The 25,563-nt window shown below is 37.1% G+C and overlaps 1 protein-coding gene across 2 annotated transcripts in view; it reads left to right on the plus strand.

The window, feature by feature from the left end:
• The window catches only part of DPYD (dihydropyrimidine dehydrogenase), a 368,019-nt gene that overhangs the window by 125,633 nt on the left and 216,823 nt on the right, over window positions 1-25,563 (plus strand). For both annotated transcript variants that reach the window (XM_052801600.1, XM_052801601.1), the window contains 2 exons: window positions 632-713; window positions 3,237-3,324. In XM_052801600.1, coding sequence (XP_052657560.1) covers window positions 632-713; window positions 3,237-3,324 — 170 coding nt within the window. The remainder of the gene's footprint in view (window positions 1-631; window positions 714-3,236; window positions 3,325-25,563) is intronic.

Below are 25,563 nucleotides of genomic sequence, written 5' to 3' on the forward strand. Positions count from 1 at the left end.
TTCCGAGGAGGAAAAAATGCCAGCTAATAAACATTAAGTCAAAAAGCAGACTTGAGACCAAAAGCTGATAGAAAATTACCGACTTTGTCCATCCTGAAAGATCATAAAAAATTTATGAAGTAGAAATGGAGGAGGGTACAGTTTTAAATACCATTGCTCAAAATAGCATATGCAACACTTTTAAAAAAATGTATAGGAAATTTGATTCTTTCTTATTGGATAGCTTAATGAATTACTGCTAGAAGATCACTTTGCTTTTAATACCCATGAGATCTTTTCTGAAATGGATGTCTTAATTTTGTTTAGTGTTACATATTCTGGTGCACAAAAGGAACAGAGATGAAGTTCTTTTGGACCCAAGCTTAACATATGTTAAATGGTTACCTAGAAGTGTGGGCAGGATTGACCTCAAGGTACTGCCTTTCTGGCCTATATTTTTAGCATTGGCTGAATAATGCTGTTTTGTCACTCTAACAAGTTAAAAAAGCCAATGGTCAAGCTTCAGCACATTTCCATTCACATACGTCAAAATTAACGAAGGTTTGTTATAAGTATTGAATTTTTAACAAATAAAAAAATCCTTTCTTCCTAATAGCTGGAAGGATTTCACAAGCATTTTTATTTGTTTTAGTACGTCCGAAATCCCCCAGTTCCGATTGCCGTATGATGTAGTGAATTTTGAAGCTGAGCTTATGAAGGATCTTGGAGTGAAGGTAATGAAAAATGTATCCTGTCTATGTATAGCTCAAAGAAAAAAGAACAAGAACTGTGCCAAAGATTAACAGCAAAATGTCATGCACATTAGTAAAGAACGATTAAAAGCTACGCTAGACAGAGGCAGGAAGATGCTTCCTCTTGCTCAGGGCATTTGTCTGTCTCCTGTCTGAATGCCACTAGTTTGGAAAAGGGCAATCAATAGTTCTCATCTGGCATGCCTGCATGTGATTAATTGTCTGTAAGAAACAAATTCCTAAATTGCTTTAGGGGTTCAATGTAGCTATTGGAATGATTTGATTTTTTTAATCAAGTTTTTTTCATGCAAGTTTGGCACTACTTAAAACATTCACAGTTGATATTTCTCCTTTTGTTCCCTCTCCCTGAGTTTTTTCTTAATGGTTTATCATCCAGTCTTGCATCCAAGTTTATTTTATAATAAAATGCATCAAATTAAAGTGTTAACATGATCATCTATTATAAACAATAACAGTCATTCAACTTCTTGGAAAGTAATAGTTATGCATTATTCTGTTAAACAAATGTGTGTTGTTTATAGATAATGGGAACATCTCTTTATTGTTAATTTAGGGCTTGAGCTGAAGATTTAGGTAGTATTTACAACTGCTGCACATTCTAATAGAAGTTACGAATGTAGAATGCATCACTATCAAATTTTTGAGTACCAGGAGGGATAATATATTTTTAACATGATACTAAAGTGTTCAGTGAAGCAAGAAATTCTTCTTGGAATCTTCCATGTTGGTTCATATCGTAAAAGCAGTAGACTGTTGTCACAAGACCCAAGTGAGAACCTCATCCTGTCCAGGTTTTATAAAAATGCTGGTAAGATATAAGATAAGGCTTTAAATGCTACAGGTCTATTTTTCTACTCTAAAGATCCCTTTGCAACCCTTGAAAAGATGGACAGAATGGAGGTTGAGTTAGGAATGGGGCTAAAATGAGAGCACTGAGGCAATTTTGGACAAAATTGCTGGTCATAGGCTCCTGGGAACCCCCTGCAAAACTCAGTTCCCCAGAGCTCCCTGTTATGACAGGGTCTCCAGAATGGACTGATAGAGCCACCATGTCATCTTGACCTGCAGGTCCTCCGCTGTTTTGAAGTGCAGCAGAGAATCTCAATGTAAATTTGCTTCCAAGCTCTGCCATTGGTTTGCAGTTGACCCTTTGGCAAGCTGGTTAACTAAACACCTTAGTTTTATACCTCTATAAGCTGGAAATACTTTCTGGTGTTTACTTAAAGCATTTCAGATCTGTGGTGGAAGGTGCTGTATTGTGTAAATGCTCAGTAGTGCTGTTTATTCAAGTAATTCTACTGAAATTAGTAAGAATTAGTCAGCTGAATAAGGATTACAGAGCTAGGCCCTAGGAATATTATGAATCCCCACATAAAATAGTATTGCCGTTTAAATTCCTTCATTAGGTTTTCATAACATATGTACACAATAGGATAAAAAAATGTAATGACAATTTATGGAATGTATTTTGTTGCCAGTGAAGATGTAGTCTGTGTTCTTGAAAGGATTACAACTGTACATGGCTTTTGCACCTCTGATAAAATTTAGTATAAATCTCCAAAGACAAAAAAAAGTCAGCGCTTTAAGTATTTTACACTGTATTTTACATCTGCCTTTTTTCCCCATCAATAGGAAAAGTATATTAAATGGAATATAGGCAGATTCAATAACAAACAAGACATACAATGACATGAAGACTAAACTGTTAAGATCACAAAGTATAGTGCTTACACAATAGAGCATGACATTTTGTAAAGTGAATATACAAGTGATATAACAAAAACTGGTGGAAGACATTCAAGTTCAGAGAGTCTAAAGTACATTGCATTCTGCACACTTGGAGGCCTACCAACTGCCTGATACTGTGTGGGAAAACACTGCTTGGTTTTCTGTTCAGAACCCCTGTTAATGCAGAATAGCGTCATGTCTTTTCTTTATTTCCCTGTAAGAGGCTCATACTATCACTAATGTTTCTGCAATAACCTAAACTGCTTGTTTTTTGGTTGGTGTGCTAGGTGATCTGTTTAGCGCATATTCCCTAAAGGAGGTTCTTGCTTCCACATCATGTTTGTTACCTTCTGATTTTCACATGGGAATAGAACCTTTTGTAGTCAGCACTGAATACAACGATTTACTCACAGTAGAAAACTGCCATTTCCAGGTTTACTTCAGTACCATGTTCCATAGGCAGGCTTCACTTGTTTGTTTAGCTTGCTTTAACTCTTTTAGCTTGCAGCAGAAACCAAGCTAGCCTGTAGTGGTCCCCATCTGAGGATGATCTGAAGGTACCTTTTACCCATAGCTAGTTTGGGCCACTTGCTTAAATCAGAGCCAGTCTGGCCTTTTAAGCCTGGCTTGGGGGAAAAAAAATTAATTTGCTTTGTTTGTTCACTAGAAGATCCTGCAAGATGCCTGTATGCAGGACATGATAGAAATTATTTTCACATTATCACATTAAAAGCAAGTAACCTTTAATTCTTTCAGATAATTTTTAGTAAAGGCCTTGCAATGCATGGAATGACACTCCGTACCTTGAAAGAAGATGGCTATGAAGCAGTCTTTATTGGAATAGGTAAGAAGAGCTGTCTGTCCTGTGTTTTGTCATCTTGAAATTGAATGACTGTCTAAGAATAATCCGGGACTTGTATCTGTGTTAATAGCATGATGTGAGACAGCTTCAATTTGATGCATTATGGAAGTATGAAATATAAGGAAAATGTAAAAACCAGGAAGCTAAAGCTAGCTGTCTTAAGACAGTTATTTGTTAAATTTTTCACATTTATGTGATTTTTAAGTAAGACGAGAATGTAGCTGATTGGGATGATTTATTGTTTGTTTAAATAGTTAAAAAATGGATGAAGTGAAAACTTATTTGTAATTAATTGCCATATTGGCCTGGAGCGATACACAAATTCAGTTTTCAATTTTTGCGAACAGCTTACTATACCCACATAATTACTGAGTCTATATGTAAGCTAGTGATACCATGCTTGGTTGCTTTTTTCTTTCCTCCATATAAAACATGTAACATCCTTCAGATAGGCTGTAGTGAAATGTAATTATGGGATGGGTTAAAAAAATAAGCTGACTTTGACTTATACTAAAACTGGCATCATAGGTCTGTCTTCTCTCATATGCTAAAGAAGTCCCGCACCTGCCTGCTATTTGAATCATTGCTTCTTTTTAATGTTAGATTAGAATTGTTATCCATTTACTAGTATTTTGAAGTACAGCTGGACCCATCGCTACCATATGATAGGCATGTTGAGCAGGCATTGTTTACAGTTGGTATGAGGCTTAATGCTCTTTATTGATCTAGACGTTGCCTAAGTGAACATAATAGGAAACAAGTTGTCCAACTGTTCCTCCTTCCTATTATTGATTACAGAGATGTAATTCTTAGTACAGCGACAACTGTTGTTTACCATCTGGTTATGCAGTATAATAAGCTTTGCAGGTCTATTCTGTCATGTGATTATAGTACAGAACATTGTGATTTATATAATCCTAAATCCTCACATTGTTAGAGACCTTCCATGTATAGGAATTCTGATGTGTCATATTTTGATGTAATTGTATACAAGGGAATGGTCCAACTTATCTTCTTTATTGTTTTCATCTGTCTTTCAAACTGGTTTGTGAAATCTCACCAATGAGGGATTAATTCATAAATAAACATTTGTTTTCTGAGAGTCTCACATTTAGGAAAAAATTATCAGTCATTTTTGGAATATCGGCATGATTCCCCTGCATTTCTGACTTGGAAATTTAAAATAACAGTTCAGTTAAAGGTTAGCGAAAATGACCACCGAGCACTACACATAGGATTGGAATGTTTGTTTTATGTATGTGGGTTTATTTTCTGACCTTAATAAATTTGTCCTGATATAAAGTATTTTTTTGTTAGAAATACATATAGACAACATTGTGCCATACAGATGCTAGGTAAAGGGACACAGCCAGAATTTTAATAAACAAGAGAAGGTATGTGAAGCGTAATTCTCCTGTAAACCATGTGTTCACTGACTGTATTAGGAAACAGGGGGTATAAATGCTAATGAAGGATTATGTGTTCCTACAAAGTTTTGTTATTGGAAGCTACCTTGCATTCATGATGAAGTTGGTCCCTCTCTGTACCCTCATGTCTGCCTGTCATCTCTCTTTTACAGTACTGTGTAAGACACTGGACAGTAATGTGGCCTTGCATACTGGTAGTGAAAGATGGAGGACAAACCAAGGGATTACAGATTTCTAGGGTTAGTTATATTAATGCAACAGAGCATTTATAAACTCTCAACAGCAGCAGTTTTTCCATAATGAGTCTGTACTGTATTTCGTTTTGTGTTCTTTGGCTACTGAACAAACATATTCAATGAAATGTTGCATTCGATTACCCTGAATCATGGGAGTAAAATAATTAGAGAACACCACTTACATAAAATAGAAGATTTTTTTTTTAAAGGTGGTTGTAATTTGCTTTTGAATGAATCTGTACCTTGATGGGAAATTAACATGGTAGTTTTCAATTTTCCCTATTAGCAGAAGACAGAAAAAGTGAATGGGTGTGTAAAAGAAGATGAAGTCCCTGTTGGGAAGAGGGAGTACACTGTAAGAGGATTTTGTCATAGTGATGTGATTTTTGAAGAGCACACCTTTAGTCTTGCAAATGATACGGAACTCAAGAATTTGTCCGTCAGGATTGTACAAGACTCCATGTGTGATTCATGAAATGGAAGAGCACTTGTAAATAGCCAGCTGCATAAGGGCAGGTGGAGATGCAAAGAGAAATTTGAAAGCTATTTTCCACACAGTTATGCATCAGGAAAAAGTCCATTGCTCTGTGGGAGTGTTGCATGAGGTAGGGAAAGTACACCCCTCAGCTGCGTCTATAAAAGGTAAAGCATAGGTGACTGAGGTTTGATCACTTCTAGCAAGTGACCTTATTGAAGAAAAATGAATAGCAAAGGCTTTTTGTGAGAGCTGTTTGGAAAGGTGTTAAAAGTATGCTCTAGTCAACATATTTGCTCTGTTTCAGACCCGAAGGGTAAAGAATTCCTAAGAAGTTCACAAAGGGATACAGGTTAACAGCCTTACTCTAAAATAAATAATAATAATAATAAAAAAATACTTAGCTTCAAGTCTTTGCTTACTGAGGCATTGAGACTATGATGGCTTATCTTAACGTGAAAGACTCTCTCCAGCCAGTAGGTCTGGTGCATTTAAGTCACTGTTTAAAGCTCAGAAAAACAACTTGTACTACACCTGAAAATGAACAGATGGCCAGTATGTGTCACGAACCTTTGGCAACTTCTAGGATCTCAATTTGAGTCACACCTTACCTCCATACTATTTTATTTTGCACTGTCTTATCTTTCCCAAGTAGGCTGTGGCTGTGTGTATAATGTTGTAGAGACTGATGTGGAATTTGGGGTTACAAAGACATACGCTGAACTAGCAAAGACTGGATCCAAGGAAAAGCTTTCATAGTTACCTGGATAAGTGGTAATGAAAGAGACCAATCTGGGCAATGGCATACTGGAAGGCAATGCTGCCCTCTGATAGCAGAACCTCAGAACAAATTGTAGGTGAATCTTAGTCACAGGATTGCTTGTTACCTTTTTTGCTTTTGGTAGTTCTTTCATTCAATTTCCTGGTTTTTGCTTTATCTGAACTGTGTTTCATCCGGCTAGTTCTTAATGCTGTACTTCCGTTTATTTCTAGAGGATCAATACATGAATTGCCTTTTCCCTGTCCATCATTTACTCTCATGTCCTCTCAGTTTCCTCTCTACAAAGATGTATATTTTGCAACATCTGGCAGCAGACGTATCTTGTGTTTTGCATACAAGGACCCAAGAGATAGACCATTCTTCTGTTTTTCTCCAGCAGTCCTGATTTCAGATTACAGCTAACATAAAGGGTAGTCCATGAATCTCAGCTTCTTACATCAAAAGTAATGATAGACAATAGCACACATGAGAATTTTTTCACATGACTAAAAGGCAGCAGCCGTACAAAGGGAGGAACAACCTGTTAAATATATTCTGGGAGTCTCGACTATATTTTTTAGTTCTTTTCATTGTCATTTAGCTTGGTGCAATTTCTAAACTTATTCAGCCTTATTTCAATGGGCAATTAAAAATGCCGATTAAGAATTAGAGATGTAGAATCAGAGTCCTTAAAATTTTCATTTTAAAATTCTGTTTATCTAACAGTTACAGATCTTTTAGTTTTATTTTGTTATTCACAAACATTAATGAATATGAATTAAACCTCCCAATTGAACTTGCAAAGTTTTAAAAATAACCTCTAAACTTATGTATAAGAAAAAAAAAAAAATCCTTTCCAGATTTGATAGATTACACTCAACATGCTCTACCTAGAATCAGCTCTGCTTTTTGATAAGAAATGTTTGTGAAGAATTGGTGATTGAGCTGACAAATCATTTTGAAAATTTTGCTATTAAAAAAAAAAAGTCTCGCATCAGTTGCTGCCTTCTGTAAACACCATAGAGACTCAGGGCAACAGCGAATCGGCATGCTGAGAGCAAAAGGAGAAATCAATGATAGGGTGAGGGGCTAGAGGAGAGAGCACATGGTCCTCAGAGACAGCAAAGTACAGCAGCGAAGGGTATCTTATGGAGAACAGAGTAGTCTGAACACTTTGTATTACTGTGTCTCCTGGTTGATTTTCAGGGTAGAATACTTATGATTTTTACAGAGAATGTCTATGTGTATGTGTCTTGCTTGGCTATCAGAGCAAATGCAGAAATACTAGGCTTTTATTACTCACCCTTCTTGAAGTTCAGCTACTTTCGTTGGAAAATAGGATTCTGTGGTTCTGTCTTCTAAGACTCCACAAAGCATTGTATATTCTTTTTGAAAGAGGAAATACAAAACAATTTTTTTATACAACTATTTAATTGAATGAAAATGAATGACCTAAATATTTACAGTATTTAAGGACGTTTCATGTGACATTCAGACAAATATATAGAAAGGCTATCACCGTAAACATATTTTCTGCAGACTTTTACACAAACCTCTATCCTTATTCTGTAACATTTTACCATAACATAGAGGTTTTATACAACATTTACATTCTCTTTATATAAAGTTCAGATGAAAATATATCTTCAAAGATAGTTTTATTTGGTAAAATATTTAAAAAAATCTTAAGCCCCCATTCCCAGAAATTGCTTAGACACTTTAGTGTCTGTAGGCTTAAACTTGCAGCACAAACTAACTTTCTAGTTAACTTCTCATTGTAGGGCAAATGCAGCTAGTAATGAAGCTTTCTTGTTTCTTCCTCCATCTTGTGATGTTGAATTGCTATAAAGTCAGTTTTATTCTATTAGGGTATTCAGAGGTTGTATTAAATACTGTGAAATAGTAGGTTAGATGAGCATACAGAGTAAATCTAAACAGATTGTTGTTTGGATGTATCCTAAATAGTATATCCTGCTTGCAAGGGTTAAAACTGTACCTAAAAAAGAAATAAATTAAATCCCTTGTGGAAAGAACCTTTGTGATAATTGCAGTCATTCATAGTTAATTAACATAGCATTCAAACAATAATATAATCAGATGATTCCATTGATTGGAATGAAATTACACACCAAAAAAAGAAATTAAAAGTCCAAGCATTGATGTACCTTGTTTTTTAAAAAAACCCTGTGAGATTGATTTACTGTCTCTTTCCCAAAAAGTAAGTAATCTCCTCATGCCTGTTATTATCTTCTGATTAACTATGCAGTGCCACCTGGTGTGCAGATGGGAAGAATATTACACATCAAGAGCTCTGTTCACACCCACCCACACAGATATAAACCTACGTGGCAAAAAGTGAACAGATGTTCATTTTGCTTGTGCTATAGGAAAAAATTGTGCATCGTACTCCTGATTCATAAACTAAATTTGGAGGACATGAAATCTGCATATGGGGCCCGTAGGCCCATGGCCAGCACAGACATTTATGGAGGAAATATGCCATATTCAAAATAGTTCTCATTTCAGGTTGTGAACAGACTTTTATTTGTTTGCTTCTCTGGTTTTGTTTTACCTTGTATTTCTGAGTTTTCTTTTTCTCTTCACTTGCTATTTCACTTATCACCTCCAGAGGGAAAAGTTTAGAGGCAGAGTCATTTGAAAACATATCCAGGATTTATCTGTTGGTTGGCTGTTTTTCAGAATTGTTTTCTGTTTCTTGGCATTTAAGATGTTCCCTAAAATTATGCTTTTAGGCCTCTTTGTGAAGACCTGTTGGCTCAGAGGTAATGTAGCAAGTCATGTAAAATATAAGGCATCTTGGTTAAAGATGGAACTGTGGTACAAGCATTGCACAGCCTTAGGCTCTTAGGATCTTCAGCTCTATTTTTGGAGGTTTTTTGGTGTTGTTTTCTATTATTTTATAATTTCATAAGTATTTTGACACTTTATAGGTGATACAGTTTTTGCTGCAAGGAATCCAAAGCCTAAAGACCAGATAAACCACAACAAGCAGGGGTGAAAAATAATGTGTTGGAAGGTAGTGCAGGAAAGAATGATGTTGTTGGAAACATGATCAGCTAGATACTCAAAATAAATGTGTGTCTAGCTTAGTTTCTTGGTTGGTTTTATTGACGCTTGTTGACAAGGGTTGTCACTGTCTCAGAATCTTGCAAAGATGGTGCTTTTCACCCAGGATTTTAAATGGTGACAACACTGGCCTTTCAGGCATCAGTATCCTTATGCAGTAAAAGCCAGGGAAAACACTTGGAATTACATTTTATTGTGACAAAGCAGAATACTCAAATCCATTTAGCTGCAAAAAGCTGTGAGACTTTGGGATTAGATATAATGAAAATGAAGTCATCAAGATGAGTCATGAAGTCAGAGAGAGTACTTTGAACAGTTTGAAGAGCAACAGTGACAAAGAGCAGTGGCAGGATTTGAACAAAGCCAATTCAAAACATTTCACAATTGCCTTACAGTAACCCAAATAATTTTACAATTAAGATGAAAAAAATTTATTTATTTTTTTAAATAAAGATCCATGAGAAGGCCAGTGATAGATGCATTTGCAATTTAGTACAGAACAGGATCAGAACTGCGCATTGAACTGCAACTGCATGAAATTAAGTCCCAAGGAAGAAGGTCTACACAAGTTTGTGCAGTCATGTATAGGACTTCTTTATAGTCTGCCTCCTGGAGAGCCTTAGCTCATGGCTCACAGCTTGGAGGATGAATGCACTCTTCCATAATAACACATTTCTTAATTTTTTCATGTCTCATGTGAAGAGTATTATAAACAAATTACACCATAAATTAGTACTAATACAAAACTTGTTAGTCCTCAATATTCACGTTATTCTCATGTTCTGCTACTCTTTAATCTAAAAAATTTTGTTATTAAAAAACAAAAGGAATATAGTTATATTAGAAAAGGAAAGAACCTGTTCTTACATGCTTATAGCAGATGTTTGAACTTGCTTTTATTCCTAGTGCAGCATCTTTCCTGGAGACCAACAATATATATACATCAAAGAATTTTTATGCTTGAGGCATCTTTTTCTACTACTGGCATTTGTAGTAAGCTGTTCTTCCAATTCTGTCACTACTGCTCTGCATATTGGTGGAACCTTCCTAATACACATCAGAAGCAGTAGGCAGTGGAAAGCTTTTAAGGCTCAGATGCACGAAACAGCTTATTTACTATTAATAGTCTTAGGACGCTTTCAAAAAATACTAATAATATGCCCATGGGCATCCTTAAGTTATTCACTTGCAAATTACACAGACGTTCATGCTCTTATTTACTTACCTTTCCTACCAAAAAACTACTTAGCGTAACAATCTCTACTGCACATTTTTTACAAAAGACTTTCCTGTCTCTTTCCAAGATGTTGGACAGTTTCCCTGAAGAAATGCAGATCTAAATATATCAATTTGATTCATATTGTTTTAAGAGTAGTTAATTTTTTTAATATCTTAGCAGATTACTTTATCTAACATTATTTAGCACTTTTTGGGAGTTTATTCAAGCATTTATTTTTAAGCATTTTGATGTTTGAGAAGTACATTGGAAAAGAAAATATTGAACAAAATGGTGATGTTTGATACTGCATTTTCATATTCTGATTTTACACACTTCAGTGCCTTACACCTAAAGAAAAGAGTTTTGCTTGCTTACCTGTTGCTTCTGAAAGTTCACTCCACGAGTCATTTACTTTTATCTTTTAGATGTAGAGTATTAATTACGCTGCCATCTTTTTACTTCCATGTTAACATTCAGACACAGAATGAACAACCATCTAAAATACAGCTGGTAAGTGGGTGCGTATCCATTTGCTTTAGTTGAGCTCTCTTTCCTTGTAAGGAGAGTGCATGTGGTCCAATATGTATTTAATGCAATCAGACACTTTTTGAAACATTGTTCTACCTAATACTATAGGAGGGCTGACACAATGCAAAATTTAAACAATAGGTTTAGAAATTCCTTACTTTCCTTCATCTTGCTTATGAAGAATAAAAGGCTAGTTAAAAACTTAGGCTTGTTGCATTTGTTTTTTTTATTTTTAAAGATTGTAAAGAAGTAGGAAGGGTATCAAAATCTCACTTGTTTAGTGCCAATAGAATCATAGAATCATTTCGGTTGGAAAAGACCTTCAAGAAGGTGGCAAGCACTTTTTTGTATTAATGAGTAAAGTTTTAAGCAGTCTTCCTGTACACATTTATGTCTCATAAATGTAATGTTCCTGAATTCATATTCCTTTCACTGCCCATTCAACAAGGGGTGTATCTGCTTGTTGAATTGACTTGACAAATTAAGACAAAACCTGGATTTGTGCGGTAGATTTGTAGTACTTGTTGAAGGACTTTTAGAGATTGCTTTAGGAAAACTTCTTGCTCTGCCACTTCTCTGCTTCGGGAGAGTGGTCTCTAGGAAGCCACTGCTGGAGGGGTCAAGGCTTCCGTCTGACCTGGTGGTTGTCTTGTGCTTCTCAGTCATCTGCTTCCCTTTTCATCATTGCCTGGTAGTCAGGCCTTTGTTGATCTAGGAACAGTTTGGTATAATGAAGGGCAGCTACCTAATTTCAGGGGAAAATCCTGACACCTAGGTGTTCTTGAGGCCAGTTTTGGTCCTTCGTGTAACTTGGGGCACACTCACTAGTGATTCTGTTTGTCTGGGTGGGATTCACAGTCTGAAGGCCTTCTGAGACCTGTAGCCTTCTTTGCCTGTGGTCTGTGCCTGAGGGAATCCCTCAGTCCTTCCTTCAGGCTCAACGCATTAATTGAAAAACTTTCCTATTCCAGTGGTATTTGTAATTTTCTTATCCACTACAATAGCTTCTACCATCATGGGAAGGCATGTCCACCACCTTCCAGATCTCTCTACTTTTAATGGGATGGTAGTTTTTAAGGGCAACAAATATCTGAGAAGAAAATTTTACATGTTCACTATAGTAAGTAATCTTTAACGAAGCTATGTAAATATTTTTGCTGCTGTGTCTTGAATTTTGAGTGGATAGAGATTATCCAGGCTTTTGAACCACTTATTGTGGTCACGATACTTGAAAATTGTTCTTTACTATTCTAATCTATACTTTCTGGAGATGCCAGTTGTATGGTTGCTTTTACTATGAAATTAAAAGCCACTGTGTGAATACATATGTTAATGATTACTAAGACTGTATATAATTAGGATAGAATATATAAATATTATAGTATGTATCACATGGCAAATCTTTTAAAAGAAAGGTTAACAGGTATGCAAATATTTCTCTATTGTGGGTTTGTGTAGCATACAGGTGTGTCCTATAGGCATGAGGTCAAATTTGAGATTCCTTGTGCATAAAGTCTCATAGATAGTCTTCTGTGCACGTTTTATAGTATCAAACCATATTCATTGTCCTTGACAGTGTTTTCTTTCACAGGAAATCCTTTGGCTATTTTTCATTCATTTGTGCTAAAAATGTAACCTGAACATGAATCGTTAGAGAAAGTGAAAATGCATTCAACAGCTAGTATGATGATTCAACATTCCCTCTAATGATCTTTGGTGATTAGTTTCGTAGGAAGAAAAAAAAAAGAATAATGAGAATTTAAAGATCAACGTATTTCCAACAGACAATTAATTGTTAATGTTAATCCTGCCATTGTGTTGAAATTACTAGTTATTTACCAAGTAGCAACTTGTGCTCTATTACTACATTTCTAAGAATTGTCAAGGTTTTGTTTGTTATTGTTTCATTGATGTAATGGAACATGGTATAACTCACTGCAGATTTCTTAGGATTTTTTTTGTTAGAAATAATTCATTGTTGGTTTGTGACTAATGATAATAGATGGTTGTTTGTTTGAGTGTGATGTGTATTTTTAAGTAGATTCTAACAGTTCAGTAGATAATGAAATTTCAGTACCAGATTCTTATTTAAATTGAGATGACATCATTAACCATTATCAAAGACCATTTCTCAATAGTACAATATTTATAGCTTTTTCTCTAATACATTGGATTTTTTAAATGAGAATGGAACATACCTTCTAAAAGAAACAGTTATTCTAATTTTATAGTTAGTATATTGTTTAGAAGTTAGAGAGTGAAAATATCACAATTCATTATTTCAGTATACAGGTGACTTAGACGTGATTGCTTTTCTGTTTGCCGGGAAACACAGGCCTGATTCTGCTATTATGGCCCAATACAAATCTTTCGTAGATGAAAACTGATGGCTAAATTTTTATCTGGGAGATTTCTTAACCTTTAGAGAGTTAGATAAGGGTTGCTTCAAAACCAAAAAAAATGCTCCCAAGAAGATTTTGCGTACTTGGGTGACCAAAGAGCAGGTCTTTACATTCTTATGTAGCTTGTGGCTCCCAAGTTTGATATTCACAACTGTGCTGTAGAAAAAACACTCTTGGTGGCTAAGGGAAAAGGGGAGGTCCAAAATGTGAAGCATTGTGGTGCCTATTCTGAATAGATTTTAGGCAGTTTTAATTATTTGATCCTTGCCCGGGTGAGGTGGCTGATCCCCCACACTCTCCACACAAAGCTTGGGAAGGCCCTGGTGGGCTAGCAGAGCTCTTCCATGCTGGAGCCCGAGGTGATAGCTGAGCCTGGTTCCTGCAGCCTCCTCTGCAGCTTCAGCACAGGAGCTCGGGGCATGGTGTGCTACGCCAGGGGTTAGTGCGGTTAGCCTGAGTTCCAGACTACTACTGATCCTGAAGTTGTTCCAGATTATGGGATTTTAAATTGCCGGTTTGTCTCCTTACGCTCAGAGTTTTGAGTTCTTGCCTGTTCCTAGCAGAAAGAAATTTGCAGAGCTGGGGGAGAGAGACACAGTGACCATTCTGTGCAGGAAGCATAAGGTGCTCGCTTGTAGTGTCTGTGCTAATCACTGGGATAAAGTTCCTGCCTGTTTTGTTGCTGTAGTAGCTTCTTGATAATAAAGCTTGGAGTTAATTTGCATTAAAAAAACTGATTTCCTTCCCCCAGTAGACAGAATCTAAAGAAATCACCCCTAATTGTTACAATCCATGCCTTCTTTGTGCACAGCTTTTTCTGGAAAGCCCAGTAAAATTAAGTAAAGAAAGTTTTGAAATCTTAGCACTTTTTAAATTGTAGGGACATAAGAGTCTTCATACACCCACTACATTGGCAAGTTGGTTCCTTATTTTTCAAATGCAAATATGGGCCTTTGCATGTGCTGAATGTGCCCTTTATTGTATTGAAGCATGGAAAATACACATTGTAGCTCAGTCACTTCTGTAGACCTGCCATGCTTGCAAGAATGGCATGTGTTTAATCAGCCTCGCAGAGTGAATAATCATAGATACAAGTGTGGTGTTCAGTGTTCATTCAGAAAGCTATAGAATATGCAAACAAACTGTTTAGTTAAAGGAGAGTTGAGTGAATTGCAGCTGTGGCAGGAGATGGTAGTTGTTTTTAACTGGAAGCCATGTTCATTGCCTTTAATTTTTCACTTGGTTAATAACAAAAATATAAATCATGAACCACAGTAGATCACTGGAGGGAAGCAGTGTGGTGTGATGCTCTGCTGAGAGTGAGACTTGGGCTCTGGCTATTGGCCTCCTGGCCGACTTCATTCTTCTGTACTATCATATGGGAATAGTGAAACTTAGCACTAAAAGTGCTATAAAAATGCTCAGTATTGTAAAAGTGCTGTGGAGAAGCTAGACTGTGTTCTTGCTGGCAAACATTCAGTCTTTCTTGGAGCTACAGAAATCTTCATTCCTAACCACTTGCAATTTGTGCTGCTTCCCCAAATTTCATTTCTATTCCAGTATTTTGAAAAAGATGTGTAATGACCAAAATAGAAAATTAAATAATGCAAAAGTTTTATTTTGGATTATTGACATGAATCCAGCAATTTCTCAATGATCACAAGGAAGTTGAAATTTTTTATCCGATAAGTTGTTACTCACATTGTACCATTTTCTTTAAATTTTCCCCCGTAGGATTATACTGTTAAAGATGTATTGTATCCTATGTACTGTTTTCTGAAATGAAATTTTAATAATTTATCAAAAATGAAACATTTCAGATATGAAAAGATCTAGAGCAGAAGTAGTTTGCTGACATGGTTACATTTTACTTACATGTTGGAAAAGAGCTTTGAAGACAATGTGATTGCATTTGTGTTGCCAATTTGAAGAGCAGCTTGACTTCGTTTCCTTCAGTTCTTGAAGAAAAATATGCTTCTGCTTGTATAACACTCCTAAAACTCCTTGTAGTAAGATCTGCCATGCAGTAGCGGTTTCCATATTTCTAATAAGCATGCAGTAGTATAAGGGTCAGGGACTAACCAGTGAATAAAAGTCAAAACTCAAAATGAGGTGCCTTTCCTGTTTAGCACTGGGCAGTGATAGATACTGATAATGTTTGATTAATGAGCAGCAGCCTTGCAGTGGGTGAAAACATCTGTAAGAAATGATTTATTATTTCAAAGGTATTGGAAGCTTACCGTATCTTGTAGATTTAACTATGTGTGCCTGAATAAAATAAATGAGATGCAACATGTGAAAAATGAAAACACATTACTTGTAAAGGATGTGTCACAAGGAGGGTATTTTTGTTCAAGTACACTTTGTCATGGGGATTTTTAATGTTGCTCTGAATACAAATCATTTAACTGTTCATAAAATCCACCTAGTTGGAATTCTTGCATCTGTCATGGAGACAGAAATGAGGGTTAAATTTAATATGCTGGAACTTCCCTTAAATGTTTGCATTTGGCATCATATACAGCTGTTCAAACTGCACATATGAACAGAAAGGATTCTCTCTTAGACATATAATAAAAGTAAAAAAATGTATTGATGCAATTTTAACATTGAAATCAGGAAAATTAATTCATTGGTAGTGTCATTAAAAGGTAGTGCCATTAAAGTTTGTTAAATTTGCTGTAAATGTGTTTATGAACAAAGGTCTAATTCTCTTCTCCCTACGTAAGCTGCGTGTTTGAAAATGGGCAGTGACTTGTAGATGGAGGTTTTACTTTTGCACACTTCTAGGCTAGTCTTGGAGTTGCTGGGTGGTCTTCTAGACTGCCCTTGGTTTATAAAGTGGCCTTATTCTTTCTGTGGTACGTGTCTGTGTGTGTTGATCTGGTGGGTTCAGACAAGTTGGAGAGCCCTGACTCCCGTGTTAGAGAAAACTGTCTTTTCTCTAGTTTTGGAAATAGGTAAGGTGGGACAGTGGAAAGATACAGCCTGCTTTCCCATTTTCTCATCTTATGCCAGGTCAGTGACTGTGGAGCGCTTCTTTGCAGTGGGGAATATTTGAAAATGCTGGTCTAAGCTGTTCCATAAATCTACACCTATTATTTGTGTATACCTTACCCACTTTCTTACTTTTCTGTTCTGTCTAATTCAGTAGGCATCTAAAATATTTTTCCTCTTGGGATTCGGCACTGATCACTTAAGTGTGTATAAACTCCAGCCAGAAAAAAACGATGTTTTGCTGTCATGTAAAGAAAGTATAACCTGGTAAAGTTTTTAATAAGGTGTGCCAATTTTTAGTAAAATTGGATGATGTGCTGCTATGTCCCTTGAGCCTGTTTTCACACCCTGTTTTGTCTGTGGAAATTAGTGCTGAAGGGCTACAGCGTAGTAGTCGTATTGTATTTAGTTACTTAGGGTCATCATTGTTTATCGAAAGTTTTGTTTAAGATCCTGTTAGATTCTATTCATAGCATTTGCTTTCTTCACATATAGCCTTTTCTGCTCTGTTCTTCATCTTGTTTTGATCTTACGGGCTCCTCTATAGTGGGAGTTAGAGAGTAGAAAAAAGCCTCTTTATCTTCAATTCTCTTTTCATAGTATCTCTGAAATAAAAAGAAGAGGAAATGAATCTTGTCCTCAGACCATGCCTTCAGCCAGTTCTTTAGGGTCCTTGAGTAATGTCATAGCTTTGAGTTAGAAGATTCTCTTGTTTGTGGAGAGGTTGGCTTGTCCTCTCATCAGGCCCTAGAAGTTATTTTTCTAAGATGTACTTGACAGTTAAAGCAATTATGAAAGTAGAGGGCATCTGGTTTTACTGTCACTGGATTTCATAAAATAGAGCTCCAGCAGTGATAGCAACTCCCTCTCTTTAATGTGGAAGCCACAAACTGACTGCATTAAAGGAGTGACCTTTCAACCTACAAGCTGAGTGGAATTAGAGCAGCTTGCCAACCATGAGGTCTTGGTAGTATCTCTGCAGCAGGTGTTGGCCTAGAGAACATATGGAAGAACAGCTGGACACTAAGTCCTCTGAGCTCTCACAGGATCCTGACCCATGTATATTTATAGAGGGAGGGGGGGGAAAACCCCAAACCAAACAAACCTAAAGAAGTAGATAATCAGAATTTGTAGTAATGCTACGTGGATGTTGCAATAATTTAGTCTAGCAGCCAAATTGAAACTTCAGAAGCAAAAGCTGTCAGAAGCATTGTAAATCTGATAATTTCTGCACTGAAGGATCTGGATCCAAATTGCTTGGTCAGGCAGCTAAGTCTGTAAGCTATCAGGCATGGAAGAGGACAGACCTGCTGCAAGCCCATTTGCAGGCTTCTGTTGTAAAAAAGGTATATAGTGAACGAAGCACAGTTTTTCCCCTTCCCTTCTTGTGCACCAAATACACAGGAAAATGATAGTATGCCTTTAACTGATACATTTTTTAAATGCCCTTTTTCGTTGTTGTTGTGTTTAGTGATTACTTTCAGCTTCTGAATTAAGCTGGCTAACAGTGTTGTAGAAGACCTCAAAAATGCCACTGAGTTAAGGTTGGGGTTAAAGACAGAACTGTTTAGTGCTGTGGTCCTATGAGAACAGTCTTAGTTTTATCAAGGATCTAGTGAGATTTTCACATGCAACATTTTTTTTTTTGCATACTTTTCCTTCAGTATCTTTGTAAATATAAAAAAAATACAGCCTAACAATGTGTAACTTTTAAGAATATAAATTCTGATCTTGTTTCCACTGAAGTTACTACTAAAGCAGTTGATGGAAGCCATGCGCTTTGTATCTAATGTTTGGCTTAAATGAAACCTGTGTAAGCTTTTTAAGCTATATTATTGCACACTATTAACAGCAAGTTTGATGCCTGGCCCTTTGTATATATGCAGAAACAGAAAGAGTAAAAGGAAAACCTTATCACGGCTTTTCTTTGCAGTCCTGAGCAGGAACCGCACAAAATACACTCTTATTGCTCTCAGGAGTGCCAGAACTGTGCAACTACTACTGCTTCTTGACATCTCACCTTTTCTTAGCGCTAAATGCAACTATTCGAGCATCACCATTTTGTAGCAGAGACCTTGCCTTAAAGGCACAAGAGAACTTAAAGGTGGTGGAATAGGCAAGCAAAAAGCAAGACAATGCAAAGTTGAAAGGACAAGTTCATTCTACAGATGTATATCTGGAAATCCAGTCTCTGTTGCTAAGACTCCACAGACAACCAAATTTGTCCCAAGATTGACTTCTAGTTAAGTGGCTTAGAAGGCGAGGCAACAGAACAGGAAACGGAGAGCCTGGTTTAAGCAAGCAATATACATCATAAGCCTTGTTCAGACCGAAGAATCATTTAGCAGCCTCTTCAGTTTGTCAGAACTTCAGTTAAAGTGAATTGCTTTTCCTTGTGTATGTATGCCTCAGTGAACATGCGGGAGAAGGACTCTGCATCCAGCATTGTTATCGCCAAGCAGGACACGCGCTCTGAAAAGAGCATCTTCTGCCATCCCTTCTCAAGAAGGACACCATCCAAACACCATGCAATTTTTATTCTTTACTTGTTGAAAAGTGTCCCCAGCTTCTGTTGACTTACTGTAATGTGGGGAGCTCTCTTTGGTATGTAACTTTTTCTTTTCAACTATATTAGTAAAGGAAGGATGGTGACTCGTGATTTTTCTCCCTTACCAGTTGTACTTAGGTCAAGGGTTGGTGCAGCTACTGTTTTATTTAGATCAATGCACAATGGGAAGGAACAGTGTCAGATATAGGTAAGGGCTTGAATACATGGTTTAAGTTCAATGTGTTTTGCATAGAACAAGTCCAGCTTACTAGTCAAGACAGGTTTCCTGCTACATACTTAATATCATTTGGAAAATCTATGACTGAACATACTGCAGCTGTTTCTCATATTTTAATTTAGGAATAGTAGGGCCTGATTGCATAACAAATGTAGTGTTTATAAATGAAAGTTTTTATACAAGGACAAAAAAGTATTCTTAAATTTCTAGATGATTTTTCATTATTTTAAAATAATTTTAAGAGGCTAAACTGATTCACATATATAAAAATGTGTTATTAGGCTTTGCTTTAAGACACCTCTTGAAGCTTCTGTCACTTTAGAATCTAGATGTATGTTTTATTGGCATTTTTAAATGTAAACAGAAATTCCAGACTTAGTGCTCCACGTGTGCATGGAAATGAATGACTAATTATAAGTATCCTTACTTAAGTCAGGAGTTATTCCCAAAGCAAGTAGTATTCACAGCTGTTGAAATATATTTTGCAGTCATCTTAGTGGCTGTATTGCATCCCAGGGGTATGCAAAAGTCCCGTATTCAAGCCAACGTTATTTTGAAAAGACATTGATATGGGGTCCTTCAACTGTCATCATTGTTTTCCAATGCAGTGAAACTTGGATAATAAACCACAATATGCAAGAATTATGAACTAATGCTTCAAGATAAATTTCATTATGTCATTGTATGCTTTTAAAATGCTATGCTATTTTTGCTTATGTTCTTCAGCTGGGATGGAACTGTATCTATAACAGTATGACTAATTATCTTTACATGCATTTATCACTAAATAAACTTCACACAAGACAGCAAGATTGTTTACTTAAGCAGTATAATACTGGGAACGGAAGATAGCTCTAGAACATAGGATTACATTGCCAGAATGGCACTATTTATTAAGCTATGATAACGCTAATGTTCCTCTTTGATGTATAGCATGTGCGACTTCAGCTGAACTTGTAGAGAGCCTTAAGGATGTTTCATTGAACATTTAGTATGGCAGCAAGCCAGAATACATTTAGCCTAAACCCAGATGACAGGTTGGTAATGAGGTAGTGATTGATGACCACTGCTTCCGTATGAAAACCTGCTTGATATGCTGGGGGGGAAATGCATTGCTAGCTCTATTCATTTCACTCCCTCTGTATTAGTTATTCTTGCTGTAGAGAAGTAGCATTGGCTGCTGGTTATTCAATCCTGGTTTCACTTTTAAATGAGAATCAAGTACTCATCTGAGATTTTAGAAGTACAGCCCTATGACTACATTTATGTGTAATTCAAATCCTAATTTCAATGGATTTTTATTATCAAAAATAACTGCAATTATATCACCTATGAAACACCCTATAATATTCTTATTACCTGCCTCTGTAATTTTACAAGTCCGGTGATTCACCTTCTGTGCCATCTAAATGGCATTGCTTTCCATTCTGATATAAAAAGAGAAACTTTGCCCAAAGGTTGTAAAACATTGCCCAGGCAAACAAGCCTGAACAAAAGACTACTGTTTGTTTTGCCTAGTCCTCTTGAATGCTTCATTTTAAAGACACTTTGCACTGCTTATTCAGATGATAGACAAACTGTTGTTCTGTGTACCAGGAAGGATATTTAAGCCCTGTCCTTCAGCCAGATTCCAGCCTGATGTCTGAATTAGCAGTAAGAAGAGTTAGGAGGAGGCAGCAGAGGACTGTAGGGGTTATATCCATAGCTGCACACACTCAGACAGGGTGTATATTAGATGTCCCCAAAGCTGCAGGATAACTAATGGGATCACATTAAGGCCTGGTTAGAAATCACCCAGGGATGCAGCAAAGGGCGCTAGGGCAGCATAAATATCCACTGTCAAAAGAGGCTCATTATTAGTGTTTTCCCAGGCAGAAGTGTCTCTTGGTCAGGAATGGGTGAGGAAGCTTGTCATCCTATCCAGAGTGACATTACAATCCCTCAGAGCAAAAATACGAGCAAGAAGAATTGGTATCAGTGGTAGAATCAAGAGGCAGAATAAGGAGGTGATAAAGCAGGGCTGGGGCAGTTTCCATTCCCCTCCTGGGGCTCCTGGGGATCTAAGGAAGTTGCCATGCCCTGTGGGGGTGAAGTGGCTGGCTTTTCGACAAGGAACCAATGCGATATCAAAAAGGCAGATTTGTGGTGTGTTTGAGAACGTGCATCGGACCCAAAAGGGGGAACCTCTATTGCTGAGGTTTGCTGATGGGTCTTAATGGCAGGACAGGTTTTGACTTGATCCAGGTGCATGTCTCTGAGGCCAGCTGAGGCCTGTCTGATGCTGCTCGGCAGCTAGGAAACAGCCACCTGTAATGATTATTGTGTGTTTGGGCTAGTAGTGATCACTTCAGGCAAATCCAGGAGTGCTTCTGGTGTGACTCCAAGAAGGGACAAAAGAGTGGGCAAGGCAGGAAACCACTGGACTTCCACTGATGTATGAACTGGTGGTGAATACATTTACAAGCAGTTTGTTTGGTACCACAGTTCATCAGGAAATGGATGCACCTTCCCTTTTTGGGTTGATGCTGGGGAGAACATTTTTATCTGCTTGGGAACCTGTCCAGGAGTGTACAAACTAAGAGCTAAGGTAATCAGTAATGCCTGTTGATGGCAGAGAGGGTCCTTGTGGAATTACAATCGTCTTTGGAGGAGTCCAAAGGAAAGGGATAGTCAGTCCCATTGTCAGGCGCAGGGAGAGGAGATGACCACAACGCAGGGCTGGATTCAGATATGCAGTGCTGAAGTTTATCTCTATATGCAGAAACCAAAAATTATTAGGACAAGAATCATGATCTGGTCTATCCAGGTCATTTAACTCCCACAGAAGCAAAATTAACATTGTTATTTTCTTACTAAACCATACCCCTTCGATGTTTTCTTTCTTCATGTGGCTTTCACCTTTCATCTTGCTCGCAACCTTTTTGCGAACCTCTGTTTATTGAATAGTAAGTTCCTTAGTGAACGCTGGTCTCCATTTTGTCTGGAAGGTACCCACATCACACATGTTCAATACCAAATAATGCTTTAGAAATTATATCTTTTGGATGCGTCATTAATTTGTTGGGAACTTACATTCCATAAATTCCTGTGTATGGCTGTAGCATCCCCAGGGCAGGTGTTCTGTCCTGAGAGCTGCAGAATTTGTCAACTCAAGTTTGATTTAAGCATTACTTTCCTATGAACGTTTTGATCAAGTTTGTCAAGTGTTCACTCTTACAAACTGTCCCTAATTGAGATGACCACGTTTTGTTGCTTACTGACCAGTGACAGGGTGGAGCAGGTCCATTGATTTTTACTCTATTCCTGGAAAGACCTTAATTTTAACAAGAAGTGGCAAGTGAGGACATAGTCTTTGGGTGGAGATTAATGGCCATATGGTGTTGTTGCTTATACACTGGAAAGCTTAGCTATTTACTGTAAAATTTGACTGGAAATTCTGTATGCAAAGCAGAGACTCCTACTTGGTTTGTTTCCATAACAACATACAAACCAACATTAATCACTTATAGTAGATCTCCACACTCCATAATTAGGGATGCAGTTTTAAGAAATGTGGGAGGAGTTGTATAAAATGTTTTTATGTTAAAAACAACGTTAGGCCTTGTTCTCACAAAAGCTTATGCACAGACTTCACTTTACACAATGTAAGTAATTCCATTGGCATTTATGGCTATGTCTACGCAGCTCTGATGCAATGTCTGGGGTGGCTACGCATGCCACGCTCTGTGTCCTGTCTGAATGACTGATACATGAACAAGGTTTGCTTGATGGGGAGCTTGCCTTCTGTATAGGGAGCAAACTTGGTCTTGACTTGGGGTTTACCTCAATAGACGGTGTCAACAGACCACTTTAACTTACAGTGCATGGACTTCAGTATGAATGTAAATGCTTGCAGTACAACAACCTTATGATTTTGTAGAAAAGTGATAGCAAGAAAAAACTGCTCAAAGCACTTGCTTTATGCAGAAAAAAAATTATAAAATTAGCTGCGTATCTTTTTAATGTAGAATTTTAAGCCAATGGGACACCTGCCAAAAGTATATATGATCTTTTTCACTGGTATCAGGTATGTTCGTGCCATCTCCACACTTTCTACAGTATAGCAGTCAATGACAGATACTGCTATATACAGCTGTTACAACATCATAACTTCTTCAATGAGCCAGTTCCACAGCCCCATTAATCCTTTGTAGTGATCTGCAGATCGAAAAAGTTCAAAATCATCAAATGTGAGGTATTACTTCTCCACTAGACTTAATACTCTGCTAGAAAAAGTTGGGTTTTTTTAATAAATACACATTCTCTATATTTTAAAGTACCAAACTGAAATGCTTTAAGTTCTCCTGGCATTTTTTAAGGCAATGATATAACTAAGTTAGAAGAAAACATTTTCTCCAAAGCATCTTGTAGCTGACAAATCCCTGGGCCCCTAGGCAAGTGGTGTTTGAGTCTTGTTACTTTCAGCTGCTCCAGAGACAATGCTGGCAGTGTGAGCCTGGAAGGGAAATGCTGAAGGGGAAAACCCTGCAAAAAAATGAGGGAGAGTTGGAAAAAAAAAGTAGATAAAGAGGAGGCAAACAAGAAAAATATATCTACAACAAAATGGAACTGAAAAAATTAAGGAAATATAAAGGAAGATAAATCAGATAGAATGCATAAACTGAAAAACAAAGAAGCAAATTGAAGAAATAAAGGCTTAAAGACATGAGCAATATCCATAAAGATGATAAAAATGGAAAGGATTAAAATAAAGCAAAAAGCTCATATAGCTATTTTAGCCACATTTTCAATAGTTTCCTTCCTTTGATAAGGTAGATGTCGTTTTTTTCTTTAAAGGAAAAGAACAAATGAATGGAATAAATGTGTTTTGCTGAATTTGGTTCCTTTCCTTTCTGTGTAAAATATTGTTTGCCACATATACCAAATAAATAAGATCTAAAGTTAAAAAGAAGAAGTACTTACATAAATACCTCTCCTGACTGGTCAGCTGTAATAAGTTGAAAGATGGGGAAATGTGTGTATTTTGAGGATTTTTACATCAGTTTTGATTACATTACTTCAACTCAAAGAATAAGCATATTGTTATGTCAGCCAATATTTTTTTTTTCACCAAACATAATTAAATCACATCTAAGGTTGCTAGGTGACAGGTAAGAGAAGATGTATAATTAGACGTGTCCAAAAAAAGTCAAATAGCGGAAACTAGTAATCATGAAGGAAGGTTGCCATTGTCTGTGCTGACACCAAATGACCATCTCATTCAAATGTACAGTTCATTCAATAGTCACCTCCCGCTCTGCTTCTGCAGCTGGGCTCTTACTACTCTGTGTGGAGTCGGTGGAAATAGGGGGACTTTTAATGAGGTGCTAATTTTGGTTTGCTCTCTGAATAACCCTTTGACTACGTATTATTCCTAGGTTTTTAATATTAGCATTCACATGTGTTTCCCAAAGACAGAGGGTGTAGCTGCCCACTGATATGCACAAGTCTTCTTACCTGTGTCCACTCTGTACAGGCTACTGGCAAAGTAGCTATGATGCGACATGGCCTGTAGATATGATCCATCTCCTTAAAACAAGGAAGGGAAAATAGTTGCAAAAATAAGCATTTTACAATAATTAATAGATGTTGGAGGCTTGATTCCTGTCTCTAGTCATTGAGGAGCTCGTCCAGTCTCCAAGGCCTTTCTAAGACCATAAAGAGTGGCCTTTCAAGGACATTGCCCACTTCTCTCAGCACTTTGATTCCTGTGCAGGGTACAGGTGGTCTGGGTGCCTCCAGAGCTCCAGTTGCAAGGAGATAACTTATGACAATGCTTGCACTAGCACTGTCGTAGGCAGGAAATAGCCTGCATGCTTCCCAGACCATAAAGATTCTGGTTATGAAAGATCCACTGTTCCAGCATTTTAAAATCCTATTGTGTGAATGCCCAAGAGCCATCACAACCTTGCTTCTAATGTATGGTCCTTGGCAAATCACTTAAATTTCTTTGCACATCTGTAAAGTGCAGGGATAAATGTTTATCTGTTATCTGGATACTGGATATTTTGAGGATTGTCTGTTTGTGTAGCACCTTGAAAATAGAAAGCACTACAAACCGTAAGTGCTATTTGTTACTATTGGTATTGAAATAACTTATGCAGCCAAGCGTAGAGTATAGCTTGCTGGCTGCTAACTGATTTGCATTTCTACATGCAATGAAAATGAGAAGGTGTTGCTATAATATCACTACCTTCATTTTATAAATTTTATGGCTCTTGCAGTACACCCAGAAATTCTGCATGCTGCATTTGTTATACATTTA

Source organism: Harpia harpyja, chromosome 11 (genome assembly GCF_026419915.1).
Source record: "Harpia harpyja isolate bHarHar1 chromosome 11, bHarHar1 primary haplotype, whole genome shotgun sequence".
Lineage (NCBI taxonomy): Eukaryota > Metazoa > Chordata > Aves > Accipitriformes > Accipitridae > Harpia > Harpia harpyja.